General features: G+C 42.0%; 1 protein-coding gene across 1 annotated transcript in view; it reads right to left on the bottom strand.

Annotated features, from left to right (window-relative positions):
• Positions 1-21,392, bottom strand: part of TMCC3 (transmembrane and coiled-coil domain family 3) — an 83,820-nt gene that overhangs the window by 14,418 nt on the left and 48,010 nt on the right. The window contains exon 2 of the mRNA XM_044280518.1: positions 5,408-6,321. Coding sequence (XP_044136453.1) covers positions 5,408-6,321 — 914 coding nt within the window. The remainder of the gene's footprint in view (positions 1-5,407; positions 6,322-21,392) is intronic.

A 21,392-nucleotide genomic window follows, 5' to 3' on the forward strand; every position in this document is an offset into this window, starting at 1 on the left:
CTCTGTTCTCCAGCACCATGCTCTGTGGTGCTGGTCCGAACCTCCTGCCTCAGCTCATTTACAAACTGCAGTGGGGACGTCACGTGACCGCAGCAGTCTAAGGCCCCTTTCAGACGAGCGAGTATTCCGCACGGGTGCAATGCGTGACGTGAACTCATAGCGCCCGCACTGAATCCTGACCCATTCATTTCAATGGGTGTTTTTTTTTTCCACGCATCAGTTCTGTGTTGCGTGAAAAACGCAGCATGTTCTATATTTTGCGTTTTTTACACAGCCCTGGCCCCTCAGAAGTGAATGGGGCTTCTGTGGAAAAACGCATTGCATCTGCAAGCAAATGCAGATGCAATGTGCTTTTCACTGACGGTTGCTAGGAGATGTTATTTCTAAACCTTAAGGCTGGGTTCACATGGGCATTGTGGGAAAATGCACGATTTTTCAGTTCGAGTGCATAGCGTTTTAATGCGTTTTGCACGCGCGTGAGAAAAATCCGCATGTTTGGTACCCAGACCCGAACCCGGACTTTTTCACAGAAGTTTCGGTTTGCGATTGGTGTTGTGTAGATTTTATTATGTTCCCTTATATAACATGGTTATAAGGAAAAATAATAGCATTCTTAATACAGTCTTCTTTCTTCTTCTTTGAGGACCTGGGAGGAAAAGGACCTTTAGAGACATCACTGCTCTCATCACATGGTCTATCACCATGGTGATGGACCATGTGATGAGCGCAGTGATGTCACCAAAGGTCCTTTTCTCCCAGGTCTTCAAAGAAGAAGAAAGAAAACGAGTCGGGCTGCGCGAACAAGTGTATTAGGGGAGTTTAATTTTTTTATTTATTTACTTAGTATTCTGTATTAAGAATGCTATTATTTTCCCTTATAACCATGTTATAAGGGAAAATAATAATGATCTGGTCCCCATCCAGATAGTCACCTAGCAACCATGCGTGAAAATCGCACCGCATCCGCACTTGCATGCGGATGTTTGCGATTTTCACGCAGCCCCATTCTCTTCTATGGGGTTTGCATTGCGTGAAAAACGCACAATATAGAGCGTGATGCGTGAAAATCACCGCTCATGTCCAAAGGCCCATTGAAGTGAATGGGTCTGGATTCAGTGCGGGTGCAATGCGTTCACCTCACGCACTGCTCCCGCGTGGAATTCTCGCCCGTGTTAAAGGGGCCTACATTTTTTTATCACGCACTTGAAAAACGCATTGCAGTGGCGCAGAAAAAAACTGAACGCAATCGCAGACAAAACTGACTGAACTTGCTTGCAAAATGGTGCAAGTTTGACCGAACGCACCCTGAACGCATCCAGGGCCAATCCATCATGCTCGTGTGAAAGAGGCCTAACTTTGGGGACAGTGATTGAATCCAGCAGTCACCTGCACGTCACAGTGTCGGTGATATCCACAGTGATGCATAGGTGTACGGCACATCCCTCTTGCAGTTCGTAAAGAAGTGGCAGCAGGAGGTCGGAGGAGAAAGGGGCAAGTATAAGATGATTTTTATTTTAGGCTATTGCAGGGCTTTGTCTGAGAATTTTAATTATCTCAGACAATTGTATTAAAAATGACTTTCAGCGTGGCATCTTTCAAGTGAGGTGGTCAATAAATTTCTTGTATAGTGTATTACTGTAGTCCAGCGGCGGCATGAAGCGCACGGCGTCATAGCAACCAATGACGCCGTGCGCTCCTGCTCTCAACAGGATGCCAGGCCGTGTTACCACGGACCGCTCTCGGCCGCGTGCATTCGGCCTTATGCAGCAGTAGTCCACAGAAGCTCACAAGTGCTGCAGTGTGTAAAAATTATGCATCCTTGGTTTCTCCACTTACTACTGTTTGTTCTGGTGCGATTTACTTTTTTGTTGCATTTTTAGGCAAAAATCGCCAACTCCAGATGGTGCATTGAAGTCTATCAGAATTACTGAGCGCAGCACAAACAAGCTTTTTTTGTAATAGCATTCTGACACTTGAGACTCATTTTCCGGGTCATAATTTTATATTACAGCATGTTCTGGGAGTGGCATTCTTTCACCTCATTTTCTGGCGTTCGGCCCATAGACAGTCTTGGGTTTCGTTTTTTTTTTCCACTGCTTAAAAAAAACGCAAGTGTCAGTGTGTATTGTGTTTAACAGCATTCGAGCATTTTTTTCTTTTTTTTTTCTTACCAATGCATTTTGCCCCATGCTGCAGGGGAAAAAAATAAAATTTTAATAATACATGGGGATTCATATTTCCCTATATAAAAATGCAAGCCATAAAAAAAACACCATTAAAAATGCCAGTTGTCCAAACACACTATTTGTCCCAAAACACCACAAAACCGTTTAAATAAAACAAACAAAAAAAAAAAAACACCACAAAAGTCAGTTGTTTTTGGGTGCATTTTTGAGCAAATAAAAAGCCTGAGCCCAAGTACCCTCTGGATATAAACCGCAGTATGCAGCTAGTTGTGTCCGGCCAGTTCTCTGCCGGAATGAGTATGGATCTCCAACAGACCCCATTAGACTTAATTGGGCTGGTGGACATTCCATACGCATCCGGCAGTGCCGGATCCGGAGAATTCCAGCAGGCTGTTCTCTAATGGAGCAACCTGCAGGAATTCAAACCAAAGTTGTGAAAGTAGCCTTAGGCAGATTTGGTCATTTAAGTTACAAGAGGTCTCTTCTTATAATAAAAGCTATCCCAAGATTTATAGTTATTCCCTATCCACAGACTAGAGGAGAAGTGTCTGATCGGTGGCATCCCCATGAGAGTGGGAGCCGTGTCACCAAGTATGAATGGGGCAGTGGTCGAGCACTGTATTCTGGTATCTCTGGCAGACTCAGAGATGAATGGAGCAGACATGAAATAGGGAAGAAGGCTGAAAGCTTGGGACAAGCCCTTTAAGGATGTGGTCCATAAACCTTTACTGGAAAGTGAATTAGACTTTTATTGTATTGTTGGGAGGTGTCATAAACAAGTCATTGAACAGCAGATCTGTTTCAGTTTCAGGCAGCGGAGTCTTACCTAATGAGAACATCTTCCAGAAACTTCCAGTTCCACACCCTGAAGAAACAATTCCATCAAATCTAACTTATTGCCTATAGTGGTATTTAGTCATCAGCCATGATGGGGTGAGCTGTCCTCCTTATACAGGGCCGACAGCAGGGAGAAATGGGCCTTTCTGTAAGGCTCTATTCAAATCTCCTCTTTCACTTTCCTTGGAGGTACACATCGGGAGTATTCCCCAATGCCACTGTATAGGCGTAGAACTGTGCAGTATTGCCATGCCTTTACCAGTCACTCCTGCCAGAGCTATGTGGTCAGTTGAGATGTGATAAATCTAGTGGCCCAGGACCATGGTAGCAAACAAGGAGATCCTGAGGCACATTGTGTTCACTGGATACCGCCATACACAAGTACAGCAACACTGCCCTGGATATACAAAGGAGCAGTCCAGCAGACGGGTGCTTTTCTTATTAAATGTAGCAGCGGTGAGTTAAACTTTGGACTTGAATGATCCCAGTCATGGCGCTGACTAAGCAGTTCATATAAGGAAAGGTGAGCTGATATGATACCTAATAAAATGAGCTTTATCTTTTGCAGCAAGCAATTACCTCCTTAGATGGGGAATACCTTGTGGTTTGCAAACAACAGTACGTGCCCAGAGCACAGGAATGACTTGATCATAAGATTTATTTCATTTGCAATGATTCATAAAATGATATTTGTAAAGCTATAAAAAGAAATTACAAGGGCCTTGTTGTGGGCAAAAGTCTATCGCTTCATAGAGGATTAAATAGTCTGCTTTTCCTCTATTCAAGGGAAAGTAATATTATTAGGGCATAGAAGGTTTCTTGGGGGCTATAAAATGAAACAAGATTTACTAAGCAAAATTGTCAGGAATAAAAAAATAAATAACTAATGGAGTCATTTATCAAACTGGTGTAAAGAAGAACTGGCTTACCTGCCTATAACAACCAATCAGATTCCACCTTTCATTTTCCAAAGGAGCAATCAGAAATTAAACATTAAATCTGATTGGTTGCTATGGGCAAGTAAGCCAGTTCTACTTTATACCAGTAAAATGTCCCCATAAAAGTTCTGAACGGATACGGTTGTATTATCTTTAACATAGCAATGATGGATCCATCATGAACACCATTGCAAGTCAATGGAGGACGGATCAGTTTTCTATTGCGTCAGAGAAAACGGATCTGTCCCCATTGACTTGCATTGTGTGTCATGACAGATCCGTTTTGCTTCACATCCCATGACTGAGAGAAAACCGCAGCATGCTGCGGTTTGCTCTCCGGTATGGGAATGCATTTTGGAGCATTCCGTTCCGTTCAGTTACGTTTTGTCCCAGTTGACAGTGAATGGGGACAAAGTTGTTGACAGTGAATGGGGACAAAACTGCAGCATTTTTCTCCGATATTGAGATCCTATGACGGATCTCAATACCAGAAAATGTAAACGCAGCTGTGAAAGTAGCCTTAGTCATCATTTACACCGGAAAGCTGGAGTAAATTATGATCAATGTGCCAGGTCAAATTAGGGGTTTGGGACTAGGGATGAGCGAATCGTACTTTGGAACCGAACCAGAGTTCAGGAAATGTTTTTTTACAGTAGAAATACATTTTTTAAGTTAGCACCTGAAGTCTCGCGAGACTTCACAAAGTAATAACTTCGGCTCACTGGAGCCAATAAATTCTAATACTGTACAGAGAGCTCGCTCCGTACAGTATTCAAATCACTGTACTGTTTCATCCCAAGTCGATTCGCTCATCCCTAATTGTGAGCAGTTTTATTTATTTTTTCTACACTAGAGAACACAAGTAAGGGGATGATAAATTCTCCCCATTGAGGGACATTTATCAAGACTGCCGCTCCCATACGCCTTTCTTGATCCCTGTGCGCTGGAGTCAGATGCACCTAACATGTTAAGAGGCAGATGTCCCTTAGGAAATTGGGCGCATCTCTGGTAATCTGTGCGCTAGAAACTTAAGTATTCGCCAGCCAGGGGCTGGAATATACTTCGGCTATAACTTACGCCAGTTTTGTTGGAAGAGTCCTGCAATGATGAGCTGATCACAGGGTGTGCCTGCTGCAGAGACCTCCAGCCAGCGCATGTAATCTGCGGAGGAACAATACATTAAATGTTTCCCTGCAGGGCCACCCTGGGACCAGTCAAGCATTACACAGTTAACACAAAGGGCAGCCCACCTGATGCATGGACATGCTGGGTCCTCTAAAGGTAGACGCTCTTGGTAGCCACTCTTCAGCTAATAAGGACGGTGAATGGCGGTTAGCTCAGAATTCCCTTATATAGTATTTGAAAAACAAGTTTCCTAAACCATTTCCATTCGACAGCAATAAATGTCATAAGCAATATGGAAAAACACATGGCATGCGACATTACCTGTATTTTTCATCTTGTAATGTCTGTGAAATAATAGCACAGTCCCTTTTAAACTGCACTTTCAATGTCTGAATGTCTTCTGCCAGCTGAGACTGAGCATCTCGTATTTCTCTCAGCTCATCCAGAAAGACCGCAAGATCCTGACCGTCATTGGCACTTGTCCGCCCAGCATCAAACGGCTGGTTTCCATTGCTGTCTGCTGAACCAGATGTCCCGCTAGAACACTCATCATCGCTTACATACTTGCCTTTGGTCACTATTGTGGCACTACCACTGAGATTTCTGGAACTGTTTTCTGGGTGAAAGTCATCGAGAGAATTCTTTAGCTGAGCAATGTTATCGGCACTTCCAAACTTATTTCTAATGAGGTTGGCAAACTCCCTTGACTTGTTAAATACAAACATTGGCGGAGTCAAGGACACCCCCGGCATACCCGCTTTACAGGATTCCACTGGTGCAGCAGCCCGAGAACCGCTGGTGACATCTTTTAAAGAGTGTTGTAGATCTTTCAGGTTATCTTTGGAAACATCCTTGGTACTTTTGGTGGCAGGGCCATTTTGCTCTAGCTCCTTTAACTTTTTATGGTACTGTTCTAGTTTTTTCTGCAGCTGCGCTATAGAATGAGCAGATTTCTGGTTCTTCTTTTCAAACACCTGTTTGATTCGACTTGCCTGTTGTTTATCAGCGCTATTCACCAGTTTCAAGTATTCTGCCACATTGCCATCACGGGCACTTTGTTCAATTTTGATCTGTTCTGTGACTTTCAGAATTTTCTGCTTCAGACTGTCAGCAGAGAACTTGACTTTGTGGAAGTCTAGAATGCCATCAGGTATATCGAAGTTAAGGTTGGTGTCAGATCCTCCACGTCTGATGTTCAGTGGCAAGCTGAGGGTGTTCATATCAGACCTGTCCACCTAGAAAAAAACATGAATGTTACTCAACTTGGAAGACATTCATCTTCATAAATACTAACCAGGGTGGAGCGTGTTTTTTGGGACTTTAAACTCTAATTGTTATCACAAGTCCAATTAACACACAGCCTTCTCAAACAGTTGATCGGCAGGGGTTGGGTGTTAGACCCTCCACCGATCAGATACTGATGGCTTATCCAGAGGCTAGGTCAGTCATTCGTAAAATGATCTAAAAAAAAAAAAAAAAACTTTAAGGATAGGCTACTTTCACACTGGCGTTTTGGCTTTCCGTTTGTGAGATCCGTTCAGGGCTCTTACAAACGGTCCAAAATGGATTAGTTTTGCCCTAGTGCACTCTGAATGGGAAAGGATCCGCTCAGAATGCATCAGTTTGCCTCCGATCAGTCACCATTCCGCTCTGGAGGCGGACACCAAAACGCTGCTTGCTGAGTTTTGGTGTCTGTCTGACGAAACTGAGCCAAATGGATCCGTTCTGACACACAAGGTAAGTCAATGGGGACGGATCCGTTTTCTATGACACAATCCGGCACAATAAAAAACAGATCCGTCCCCATCGACTTTTAATGGTGTTCGAGACTGATCCGTATTGGCTATGTTAAAGATAATACAAACGGATCCGTTCTGAACGGATGCAGACGGTTGTATTATCTGAACGGATCCATCCATGACGGATCAGCACCAGATGCGAGTGCGAAAATAGCCATAATTCCACACGGACAAAATTGGTAATTTTTTCCCCCCAGAATGTAATCCACAATCAAAATACAACAATCAGTTTTCCTTTGAATATAATTTAAAAAGATTTGACAAAATGCCCATGGTTTTTCCTCCACTGATTGCAAATGTGTTTGATATTTCTTTCAAGAGGATTTTAACAGTGTTCCCCATTGAAGTCAACATGGAAGGGATAGAACACCTTAAGGCCACACGATCAGGATTGCGTGCGGAAAATCCGCACTGTAGGTCATGTACATTTTATTTGAAATTCTCAGTGCACACAATGCAGATTTTTTCCGCGCATTTTGACCTGCGGGGCGGATTTTAAAATTCACAGCATGTCAATTTATTTTATTTTTCCTGACTGGATTTTCTTCATTCACTTACTAAAATACGCACCGAAACCGCACCAAATCCGCATGCAAATCTGCACTAACTGATGCGGATTGGCCGCACAGATTTGCCTGCGAACACCTGCGGATTTCAGTGCGGATGCTCCGCACATGAATCCTGAATGTGTGCATGTACCCTAAGGGTACTTTCACACTAGCGTTTTTCTTTTCCGGCGCTGAGTTCCGTCAAAAGGGCTCAATGCCGGAAAAGAACTGATCAGGCATATCCCCATGCATTCTGAATAGAGAGCATTACGTTCAGGATGCATCAGGATGTCTTCCATTCAGTCTTTTTGACTGATCAGGCAAGAGAGAAAACCGTAGCATGCTACGGTTTTATCTCCGGCGAAAAAATACTGAAGACTTGCCTGAATGCCGGATCCGGCATTTTATTCCATAGGAATGTATTAGTGCCGGATCCGGCATTCAGAATACCGGAACGCCGGATCCATCCTTGCGCAGACCGAAAAAAAAAAAGGTGAAAAAAAATAAATGCCGGATCCGTTTTGCCGAATGACACCGGAAAGACAGATCCGGCATTTCAATGCATTTTTTTGACTGATCAGTCTTAAAAATGCCTGATCAGGATCCTGATCAGTCTAAGGGCCCTTTCACACCTGCGTTATAGTCTTCCGGCATAGAGTTCCGTCGTCGGGGCTCTATGCCGGAAGAATACTGATCAGGATTTTCCTAATGCATTCTGAATGGACAGTCCGTCCTTCAGGATGCATCAGGATGTCTTCAGTTCCGGAACGGAACGTTTTTTGGCCGCAGCAAATAGCGCAGCATGCTGCGCTTTTTGCTCCGGCCAAAAATCCGGAACACTTGCCGCAAGGCCGGATCCGGAATGAATGCCCATTGAAAGGCATTGATCCGGATCCGGCCATATGGTAAACGTCGTTTCGGCGCATTGCCGGATGCGACGTTTAGCTTTTTCTCAATGGTTACCATGGCTGCCGGGACGCTAAAGTCCTGGCAGCCATGGTAAACTGTAGTGGGGAGAGGGGAGCAGCATACTTACCATCCGTGCGGCTCCCGGGGCGCTCCAGAGTGACGTCAGGGCGCCCCAGGCGCATGGATGACGTGATCGCATGGATCACATGATCCATGCGCATGGGGCGCTCTGACGTCATTCTGGAGCGCCCCGGGAGCCGCACGGATGGTAAGTATGCCGCTCCCCCGCTCCCCACTATTACTACTTTAATAGCGTCCTGGGTGCCATAGTAACACTGAAAGCATTTTGAAGACGGATCCGTCTTCAAATGCTTTCAGTACACTTGCGTTTTTCCGGATCCGGCGTGTAATTCCGGCAAGTGGAGTACACGCCGGATCCGGACAACGCAAGTGTGAAAGAGGCCTTACTCATGCTATCAGTTGGCATATGTTTTGCCGGATCCGGCAGGCAGTTCCAGCGACGGAACTGCTTGCCGGATCACTCTGCCGCAAGTGTGAAAGTAGCCTAATGGTATTCTGGACAGTTTTTGGTAGCATTTCTGCCAAAAACTTGATCTGCCTATGTTTTTTGTCAGGCGGATTTTGTCCGTGAGAACCTATTATTGTGCAAAAGTAGTAAAAAACATGCACAAACTGATACATTTTTGGTATTGCCTGAAATCGCACTGACCCACAGCAACATGCTAGTTATGCTGCATGGTGAACGTTGTAAATTTAAAGTGCTAAAAGAAATGGAGGAACTGTTTTTTTTCCCCCCATTATCACCTCAAAAAAGATAATACTTGTCAAAAGGCTATATGTAGTCCCAAAATGGTGTCACAAATAAAAATGCTAATTTGCTCCACAAAAAAACAAGCCTCAGATGGCAAAGTTGACAGAAAAAATAAAATAAAAAATTACGGCCAAACAAACCCAACAAAACTGCCACCCAGGGTCTTATTTCATACTCCTCCTCAAAAATACTTTTACTGTAAAACATGTAGAGCAACTTTAGATCCTGCATATTTAATAAACAGCAACGCATTAAACTCAATGGCATTGGCTCTCATACTGAATCCGTGAGCCTAGCAGATGAAGTCAGATGCTCTCTTTTAGTGCATAGATATAAGCAACTTGTAGCATGAAATGTCACTAGTCCACCCTGCTATTTAGAAGCAGAATCCGCTAAGCAATGTACAGTACTTACAAAATATTTATTGTGCATGCTTGTATAATTGCTTTTTTTTTATATAATCAGCGGTACACATGTGAAATAAAAGTCATTAACAGTTACACGTTTTTTTTATTTTTTATTAACGTTTGGCTTGATTGGAGAAGCCCTTTGAGGTTTTATGCAGTACATTTTAGTAATTTACACAATACCACAGACATATAATTAGGGTACTTTCACACTAGCATTTAAGTTTTCCGGTATTGAGATCAGTCGTAGGGGCTCAATACCGGAAAAAAAACGCTTCAGTTTTGTCCCCATTCATTGTCAACAGGGACAAAACTGAACTGAACAGAATGGAATGCTCCAAAATGCATTCCGTTCCGTTTAGTTGCGTTCCCATACCGGAGAGCAAACCGCTACATGTTGTAGTTTGCTTTCCATCCTGGGATGCGGATGCAAGACGGATCCAGCATTACCCCAATGCAAGTCAATGGGGACGGATCCATTTTCTCTGACACAATAGAAAATGGATCCGTCCCCCATTGACTTTCAATGGAGTCCATGACGGATCCGTCTTGGTAATGTTAAAGATAATACAACCGGATCAGTAATGGAAGCGTTTTTTGCTGAACCCTGCCAGATCCAGCAGTGTGAAAGTAGCCTTAAACAAGTCCCAGCTCAAATATGCTTACCATGCAGTCTCCTGGCAATCATAATATAAATGGGAGACGCCCTGCTTTTAAGTAGCCCTAGTTCCACATGTCAGTGCACACCTAGAGACTAGAATTTGCTACCTCACTACACAGTATAGAAAAATGTTACATCTCAAACCTTTAAATCTCTGTCACTTAACATCTTTCTCAGAAAGATAGCTGCTGTATAGATGTACACAATCTCACATTCTACATCTGTGCGGCTCAAGCTGCCAACTTATGGGAAATGCTGTTCAGCTAGTGTTGCAACAGGCAACACTGATTGTATGAGGACTAAAAATACAATTGTGTGCATGAGGCTTTAAAAAAAAATATTTTTTTCCCCTCCAGTTTAACCTGTTAGGGACATAGGGTGTACAGGTACGCCCTGATGTCCTGATACTTAAGGACACAGGGCGTACCTGTACGTCCTGTGCAGTTCCGATCACCACCGCCGCCCAGCGGGCGGTGATCGGAACAAGGTGCCTGCTCAAATCATTGAGCAGGCACCTTGGGTCAATTGGCAGGGGTTTGCAGCTTTTACTGGAGGTTGCGGCGGTGGGAGGTGCCATTGGGTCCCCGTGCGGCTGTAAGGGGGACCCGATGGCAAGATGCCTTCCGGTGACGAGTCTGTGAGATGCAGCCCCCTGGATCTTGCAGGCCGGAAGCTGTATGAGTAATACACACTGTATTACTCATACAGCCAATATTGGAAAGCATATTGGAAAGCATTGTAAAGGGGATCAGACCCCAAAAGTTGAAGTCCCAAAGTGGGACAAAAAATAAAGTAAAAAAAAAAAAAAAAAAAAAGCGAAAAAAATTACGTTTTCCCCCCCAAAAAATTTAAGTTTAAAGTAAAAACAAAAGACAAAAAGTAATTTCCCCCAAATAAAGTAAAAAAAATAATAATTAGACATATTGGGTATCACCGCATCCGTATCGGCCGGCTCTGAAAAAATATCACATGACCTAAACCCTCAGATGAATACCGTAAAAAATAAAAAAAATGCTAAATAAACCATTTTTTTGTCACCTTACATCACAAAAAGTACAACAGTAAGCGATCAAAAAGTCGTATGCCCACCAAAATAGTACCAATCTAACAGTCACCTCATCCCGCAAAAAATGAGCCCCCACCTAAGACAATCCCCCAAAAAATTCAAAAACTATGGCTGAGAATATGGAGACACTAAAACATCATTTTTTTGTTTTAAAAAAGCTGTTATTGTGTAAAACTTAAGTAAACTTATAAAAAAAAGTATACATAGGTATCACCGCGTCCGTAATGACCTGCTCTATAAAAAATATCACATGACCTAACCCCTCAGATGAACACTGTAAAAAAGGCAATTTTTTGGCACCTTACATCACAAAAAGTGTAATAGCAAGCGATCAAAAAGTCATATGCACCCCAAAATAGTGCAAATCAAACAGTCATCTCATCCCGCAAAAATTATACCCTACCCAAGATAATCGCCCAAAAACTGAAAAAACTATGGCTCTCAGACTATGGAAACACTAAAACATTATTATTATTTTTTTTTAAAATAAAACCAGTGTGTAAAACTTGCATAAATAAAAAAAAAAATAGTATACATATTAGGTATCGCCATGTCCGTGACAACCTGCACTATAAAGATACCACATGATCTAACCGGTCAGGTAAATGTTGTAAATAACAACAAAAAAAAAAAAGCTATTTCTTGTTACCTTGCCTCACAAAAAGTGCAATATAGAGCAACCAAAAATCATATGTACCCTAAACTAGTAATAAAACTGCCACCCTATCCCGTAGTTTCTAAAATGGGGTCACTTTTTTGGAGGTTCTACTCTAGGGATGCATCAGGGGGGGGGGGGGGGGGTTTTCAAATGGACATGGTGTCAAAAAACCAGTCCAGCAAAATCTGCCTTCCAAAAACCATATGGTGTTCCTTTCCTTCTGCCGTGTGCCCGTACAGCAGTTTACGACCACATATGCAGTGTTTCTGTAAACTACGGAATCAGGGCCATAAATATTGAGTTTTGTTTGGCTGTTAACCCATGCTTTGTAACTGGAGAAAAAATATTAAAATGGAAAATCTGCCAAAAAAATAAAATGTTGAAATTGTATCTCTATTTTCCATTAATTCTTGTGGAACACCTAAAGGGTTAACGACGTTTGTAAAATCAGTTTTGAATACCTTGAGGGGTGTAGTTTCTAGAATAGGGTCATTTCTGGGTGGTTTCTATTATGTAAGCCTCACAAAGTGACTTCAGACCTGAACTGGTCCTTAAAAAGTGGGCTTTTGAAAATTTCTGAAAAATTTCAAGATTTGCTTCTAAACTTCTATGCCTTGTAACATCCCCAAAAATAAAATATAATTCCCAAAATGATCCAAACATTACATATGGCGAATGTAAAGTAAATCTGACCATTAGGTTGATGGTGGGCTCTAAGATTACATCTACTGAACATCTGTAAAGACCGGAAGACACCTGGGTTACGGTAGGACAACCGGTTACGCTTCAGGTGCCGCCGTGTACCAAGAATTTATTGTGTCATTGTGCACTGGATTGTTAATATGTGTTATATTTAGGGACCCTTTTTCTATTTGAACTAATTAAAAGTTACATTTTAAGATCACCACTCCATACTTTCCTTGTACTCTGTATTTATAGGTGATCTAGCAATAGAGTATAAAAAAATAAAATAAAAAATTCTACCATATCGCCCAGCCCTAATAACATTTTGTCAATGGGTTGTGTTAGTATTACGGCTTAGTTTGACCCCGAATAGCCTATGCTTCAGTACTAATGCAACTCCCTGAGGTGGAGCTTTGCTTAAAAAGAAATTACAACAGCCAAAAGTCTAAAGGCAAATATAGTAGTTTACAGAGATTATGTGCCAAGCTTCAACTGCAAACTCTATACAATCATCCACAGCCCTTAGTTTACTCCTGAAACTGTATGCTGGGCATGACTATTTTACCAAGTATCAGCTGCACATCACATGAACATTAGCAGATAGCAAGCGCTTTACTATGGAATCAGAAATGAAAACAAAAACCTGCCTGTCTTCTATAATAAGCACATTTAGCTGCTGAGAAAGGCTGAAGTGGTATGTTCTGGCTGCACTTGCACAGCTAATATCCAGAGCAATTGTGAGCACAGCAGCTGATTGTGGGAGTGCTGGGAGTCAGATAAGGAGAGCAAGAAATATACAAAGTGGTCGCAACACAACAGTCCATCTAATATACAAAAAAATAGACGCAGTCAGTCAGTGTTCACTTTAAGAGTCCATTCACACATCCGCGAAATGGGTCCGCATCCATTCCGCAATTTTGCAGACTGGGTGCAGACCCATTCATTTTCAATGGAGCCGGAATGTGCTGTCCGCATCCGTGGATCCGCACTTCCGCATCAGTGCTTCCATTTCCCAAAACAATAGAACATGCCCTATTCTTTTAGGGGGCATGTTCATTTTCTATTATAGTGCCGGCGATGTGCGGTCCGAAAACTCTTGGGCGTGTGTTTTTTTTTAATTATTATAATGTGTTTCTGCTGTAGAATTGTAGATAATATTTATGTATTTGGCACATATATGGCATGTATTGCCATGGACCGTTATCTTCACAGAAAACAGGATACCTGAGAAGTATCAGGCACCTCCAGAATAGGCTGTATATTGGCAAAAGTGAATGTACCTGAAAGCACAAAATACAGAATCCCACTCTAGATCTCGAGGAATTTTAATAGTGTTTTTTTCCTGATAATAATAGGACATTTTAATGAGAACACAATAAAAGTATAAGTTTTATTTAATCAGTCAGAGAGGAACTAAGGGCCACAGAAGGTCCTAGAGACCTTTGAAATTTTTCTATTTATATAATAGTGTGGTCACCTCCTGAGAGACCTATATGTATGTTGGTCGCATGAGTTTATGACTAGGCTCATGTTGTAAGTTTAAAGTTAAAGTTATTATTTCGTTTAAAGGGAACCTGTCACCAGTTTTATGGTGTCCTAACTAAGGGCAACATAAATAAGTGACTGATTCTCTTAGCAAAATGCTGGGTCACTTTCTTTAATTGACCAGTCAATCGGCCAACATCTTGTATTGAAAAGCTCCAGCTGATAATGATGCGTCATGAATATTTATGAGCTCCTGACTCTCCCCGCCCACCTGCTGCTGATTGACAGTTATTTTCCATATGAATCAGCAGCAGGTAGGCAGGGGAGTGGCTATAGCTGTTAATTAAATAAACGCTGGACTCACTATCATCACGCTGGACTCAAATCAGCTCATTAGCATGCGGCATCTTTGTGTGTATATTATGAGGTGACCATCTGTCACACCAGTAAGTGAATACATCTAAGGCACTTTTTAGTAGTTAATGATTGTATATAATTAGTTAGATTATAATCAAATATCTACATGACAGGTTCCCTTTAATAAACAGGCCATGGCCATTTACCTCCACTCTCTGGGCGTGTGTTTTTATTAATTATTATAATGTGTTTCTGCTGTAGATAATATTTATGTATTTGGCACGGACCGTTATCTTCACAGAAAACAATGTAATGAAGACTTACATCACATATCCAGGATTAGACCATAAAGTGTATAATGTCCATAAAAGTACTTTAAAACCTGTCACCCGGGACTTTAAAAACACAGCATACAGAGGGGGATTAACATGCAGCAGTGTGAGTTTTGGCAAGTTTTTTTTTTTTTTTTACATTTTCCACGTCATTACCTTTACTTTTTTAATGTATATAATCCTCCAATTTTCAAACAGATCACTAGGTCTAATAATAGGTAATGATTTCCTGTTCTGCACAGCTAACTTTTCAGTAGCGATTATCATTATCGCCACAGACAGAATTGCAATGTATCTGATATTCACAATAGGTGATAACACAACTTATCTACTCCCTCCTGACCTCTGCAAAGGTCACAGACCATGCCTAGAAAACTCTCCTATAGAGGTCAATGAAGTCCCCTTTGTATAAGGCCCATGTAGCTGCTCTCAAAGGACATGAAAGGGCACATTTATTAACCACTTTAGCCCCCCTAGCTTAAACCCCCTTAATGACCAGAGCACTTTTTACAATTCTGCACTACACTACTTTCACGGTTTATTGCTCAGTCATACAACTTACCACCCAAATAAATTTTACCTTCTTTTCTTCTCACTAATAGAGCTTTCATTTGGTGGTATTTCATTGCTGCTGACATTTTAACTTTTTTTATATTAATCGAAATTGACCGAAATTTTTGCAAAAAGACGACATTTTTGACTGTTGTACATTTCTATATACATTTTTCTCTAAATCTATTGTTCTACATGTCTTTGATTAAAAAAAAATGCAATAAGTGTATATTTATTGGTTTGGGTAAAAGCTATAGCGTTTACAAACTATGGTGCAAAAATGTGAATTTACGCACTTTGACTTTCTGAGCACCTGCCATGTTTCCTGAGGTTCTACAATGCCCAGACAGTAGAAACACCCCACAAATTACCCCATTTCGGAAAGTAGACACCCTAAGACAGGCATGCTCAACCTGCGGCCCTCCAGCTGTTGCAAAACTACAACTCCCAGCATGCCCGAACAGCCTACAGCTATCAGCCCACAGCAGGGCATTTTGGGAGTTGTAGTTTTACAACAGCTGGAGGGCCGCAGGTTGAGCATGCCTGCCCTAAGGTATTTGCTGATGGGATTAGTGAGTTCATGGAAGTTTTTATTTTTTGTCACAAGTTAGCGGAAAATGATTTTTTTATTCTTACAAAGTCTCATATTCCACTAACTTGTGACAAAAAATAATTTTTTTTACATGAACTCACCATACCCTTCACGGAATACCTTGGGGTGTCTTCTTTCCAAAATGGGGTCACTTGTGGGATATTTATACTGCCCGGGCATTTTAGGGGCCCTAAAGCGCAAGAAGTAGTTTGGAATCCAAATGCATAAAAATGCCCTGTGAAATCCTAAAAGTACTCAATGGAATTTGGGCCCCTTTGCGCATCTTGGCTGCAAAAATGTGTCACATGTCACACATGTGGTATCACCGTACTCAGAAGAAGTAGGGCAATGTGTTTTGGGGTGTCTTTTTACATATACCCATGCTGGGTGAGATAAATATATCTCTCTAAAAGACAACTTTTCCCATTTATTTTATACAAAGTTGTCATTTTAGAGAGATCTCTCTCTCACCCAGCATGGGTATATGTAAAAATACACCCCAAAACACATTGCCCTACTTCTCCAGAGTACGGAGATACCACGTGTGACAGTTTTTTGCAGCCTAGGTGCGCAAAGGGGCCCAAATTCCAATGAGTATCTTTTAGGAGGGCATTTTTAGGCATTTGGATTCTCACGCTTTAGGGCCCTTAAAATGCCAGGACAGTATAAATACACCACGAGTGACCCCATTTTGGAAAGAAGACACCCCAAGGTATTCTGTGAGGGGCATGGCGAGTTCATAGAAGTTTTCTTTTTTTGGCACAAGTTAGTGGAAATTGATTTTTTTTCTCACAAAGTCTCCCTTTCCGCTAACTTGTGACAAAAAGTTAAATCTTTCATGGACTCAATATGCCCCTCAGCGAATACCTTGTGGTGTCTACTTTCCGAAATGGGGTCATTTGTGGGGTGTGTTTACTGTTCTGGCATTTTGGACGGGGCTAAATTGTGAGCAACCCTGTAAAACCTAAAGGTACTCGTTGTACTTTCGGCCCCTTTGCGCACCTAGGCTGCAAAAAAGTGTCACACATGTAGTATCGCCGTACTCAGAATAAGTAGGGCAATGTGTTTTGGGTGTATTTTTACATATACCCATGCTGGATGAGAGAAATATCTCTGTCAAATGACAACTTTGTATAAAAAAAAAATGGTAAAAGTTGTCTTTACCCAGCATGGGTAAAAAGACACCCCAAAACACATTGCCCTACTTCTTCGTACGGCGATACCACGTGTGACACTTTTTTGCAGCCAAGATGTGCAAAGGGGCCCAAATTCCAATGAGTACCGTTTAGGGGGGCATTTTTAGGCATTTGGATTCCAGACTTCTCACGCTTTAGGGCCCCTAAAATGCCAGGGCAGTATAAATACCCCATAAGTGACCCCATTTTGGAAAGAAGACACCACAAGGTATTCTGTGAGAGGCATGGTGAGTTCTTAGAATATTTATTTTTTTGGTACAAGTTAGCGGAAAATGATTTTGTAAGAGGGAAAAACAAAACAAAAACAATTTTCCGCTAACTTGTGCCAAAAAAAAAATCAAAAATATTCTAGGATCCGTACACACATGAATTTGGCACTGGGGTTTTTCCTACCACCACTGTATGTTCCTAGGTAGTGTACATTTAAGTTTCTGCTGCATGGACTGCCTTGAGATATACCAAATGTATTAACAGGCCTGCACCTCTTAAGAAATAGGACGCATTCTGAGCCGAAAGACTTTATACTATTTGCATTGGAAGGTTCAGCTTCCTGGAAAAGTGTATGGCATAAATGCGCAGCCGTGTGCCAAAGCCTGGTGCATTTTTTTAAGTAAAACTAAGCCAACTTATAGATAAATATGTGACATGTCTAGTCTAAGTTTATCATCAAGCATCAACCACTATGATAAATTTGGTGCAGGTAAGGACTGTCTGTCGAAGTTTACACAGTCTTACCTTTAGACAGTCTTACTAAGGCCTCTTACCCACGAACATTAGGGCTCCAGTCAGCAACACGGGCGCCGACCGTGGGCCAGCCGCATACGGATCGCAGACAAGTTCTATCTTTTTGCAGAACAACACCACAGAAGCACTCCTTATTGCTTCCGTGGGGTTCCGTTCCGTGCTTCCGTTCCGCACCGCATCTACAGATTTGCAAACCCATTTAAGTGAATGGGTTCACATCCGTGATGTGGAATGCACACAGCTGGTGACCAGTGTATTGCGGAACCGCTGTATGTGATCCGCAGCACGGGCACGGAGCCCTTATGTTTGTGGGCAAGAGGCCTAAATCTACTCTAGTATTTAACATTTAGATACAATTGTATCTAACTGGTATCAGTTTGTATACATTTTCGATGGTACATAATACTAAAGTATGGCATCATTGACAACCAAGCCAACTGGATATAATATAAAAGCGGTACGAGTACAAAATATTGTGGGGTGGAGGGCAATCCATGTTTTACAATGGTGATTTCCCAACTCCCAACATCCCCACTCATGAGCCGTTTTCAGGCCCTGCTCCATACGCTTTGTAGTGGCTGTGCCTGGTCCTGGCATCACAGCTAATCTACAGGATGGGTGATCATGCGTGCCGCTGCTTCATTTACTCCGGGACCAGGTTCTTGTGATCACTGGGCTCCCAGCATCACATACCTTTTACCAATCCTGTAAATAAGTTCTTAAGGTGTCACAACCACTTTCAATAGACAACTTAGTACACAGAATTGAATATTTGAAGCCAACAATGAGACTACTAATAGATCTTTAAAAGAATGATTTACATGCCAAAAAAATGGTTTGTACAAAATGTCCCCTTTCCCCTCAACAGACTGCTGAACTGGAGACACCACTAGACATTATAATGGCACATTTCCTATTATTATGTAATCAGGCAAAAGTACAACAAACTTCTGACGCCAAAGAAGTAAAGTAATGCTCACACGCCAATAACTGCACAATGTAGAGTCTTAAGTGTGCACCTTCCGGTCATACAGTACAGGGGACCTTTTCAGCACAGGAAAGGTGATTATCCACCAGCATAATCCAGTAAAGCACCACATCACTGAACAAGAACACCATGTCCTCTCTTGACACCGAAGACTTGCCTTGTAAATGTTCGTATCAGCCACACACAACTATGGTATTTTACCTACAGCAAACAAAGCATAATATTTTATGTGCTTTGAATATGGTTATAGATTGTAGCTTGCAAATAAATCTAAAAAAATATCTATGAAACTATGCAAATATACTGTAATGAAATGGTGCACTATATGCTGCATTCATGTATTTCTAGGTTAGGAATTCCTCCACTAAAGCAAATAGCAGATGTCCTTACAGGGTGGCACTTCCGAAGTAAAGGACGTATCTCATTACTGGTCCTAATGAGGAAGTATTATAGGTCTTTCCAGTTCTAGTGAGTTTATGAAGATGTGGATGTGAACTTGGCATGTATGAACTTTTACTTTTAGGATGTGTGGTGCGTGTAACTTTCTGCTTGGGTCACACTTTTGTCCAACACTATAACATTTTATGATTTTTTTAAATGAAAAACTGCATTTTGACATAAAATTGTATGATGGTGCCTGTGTGTAAAAAGTGCAGAGTGGCATTTTGACAATGTGTCAGGCATATACTTACAGAAAATATATAGGTATCGGGAACCCATCACCAGGATTTTGGGTATAGAGCTGAGGACACGGATTGCTAGATGGCCGCTAGCACATCCGCAATACCCAGTCCCCATAGCTCTGTGTGCTTTTACTGTGTAAAAAAACGATTTGATACATATGCAAATTAACCTGAGATGAGTCCTGTACGTGAGATGAATTAGGGATAGGACTCATCTCAGGTTAATTTGCATATGTATGAAATAGTTGATTTTTTTTACACAAAAAAAAAAAAAAAAAAAAAAAAAAAAAAAAAAGCACACAGAGCTATGGAGACTGGGTATACCCAAAATCCAGGTGACAGCTCTATACCCAAAATCCAGGTGACAGGTTTCCTTTAAGACATTTTCCGAGATTTAACATTGATTACCTACCAAAAAAATAGGAAAATAAAAAATGTGGCTCCTATATTTTTTAAATGTAGGACCCAAAAGGTGCCCAAGTTATTTTTTAATTTTGCTTGAAGCTAAATCAGTCGTCATGTCCTTAAAAAGAACCGGTCAGCAGATTTCAAAATACAAACTGTATACATTATTAAAACACCTTTTAGACCTGACAAGGCTGATGTACTAAGGCTACTTTCACACTAGCGTTCGATCGGATCCGTTCTGAACGGATCCGATCATAATAATGCAGACGGAGGCTCCGTTCAGAACGGATCCGTCTGCATTATATTGGCATATAAAAGCTAAGTGTGAAAATAGCCTCGTACGGATCCGTCCAGACTTTCAATGTAAAGTCAATGGGGGACGGATCCGCTTGAAGATTGAGCCATATTGTGGCATCTTCAAACGGATCCGTCCCCATTGACTTACATTGTAAGTCTGGACGGATCCGCATGCCTCCGCACGGCCAGGCGGACACCCGAACGCTGCAAGCAGCGTTCAGCTGTCCGCCTGTCCGTGCGGAGGCGAGCGGAGCGGAGGCTGAACGCCGCCAGACTGATGCAGTCTGAGCGGATCCGCATCCATTCAGACTGCATCAGGGCTGGACGGAAGCGTTCGGGTCCGCTCGTGAGCCCCTTCAAACGGAGCTCACGAGCGGACCGACGAACGCTAGTGTGAAAGTAGCCTAAGTTACTAAGTTTCAATACATAAGTGATTTGTCAATCTAAGACCATGTTAAACTCTGCAGAAGCATACCATGCGCCCAAACTGCATTGCCTGAGGCAGACAGAAGTCTTTTCTTTCTCAGGCCTCCTGCACACGACCGTAGGTGTCCCGTTGCCATATTGCGGACCACATATGCGGATCCGCAATACACGGGCACCGTTCTGTGTGCATTCCTGCATCACTGATGTGGACCCATTGACTTGAATGGGTTTGCAAATCCGAAAATGCGGAATGGAAGCACAGAACGGAACCCTACGGAATGCTTCTGTGGGGTTCCGTTCCGTGCTTCCGACCCGCAAAAAGATAGAACTTTTTGCGGGCGGATCACGGACCTGTTCAAGTTAAAGGGATCTGGAACCGTCCCTGAGGCCGCACGAACATTCTCCGTGCATTGGGGACCGCAAATTGCAGTCCCCAATGCACGAAACGGAACACATACGTTCGTGTGAAGGAGGCCTCAGACTGCGAGAATCCACAAGGAAAATTACAGTGTTTTAATTTTATCGAGTTTTTCCTGTGGCTGTATGCATATACCTTATGAATGCAGAAATGTAAGAACTCTGCATAAATAAGTATTTAATAAGATATGAGTGTCCTCTTACTGCCCCAAACATTTTTTATTTCATTTTTATAAAAATATGCAATAAAATATTATATGAAATT

This window comes from Bufo gargarizans, chromosome 2, assembly GCF_014858855.1.
Source record: "Bufo gargarizans isolate SCDJY-AF-19 chromosome 2, ASM1485885v1, whole genome shotgun sequence".
NCBI lineage: Eukaryota > Metazoa > Chordata > Amphibia > Anura > Bufonidae > Bufo > Bufo gargarizans.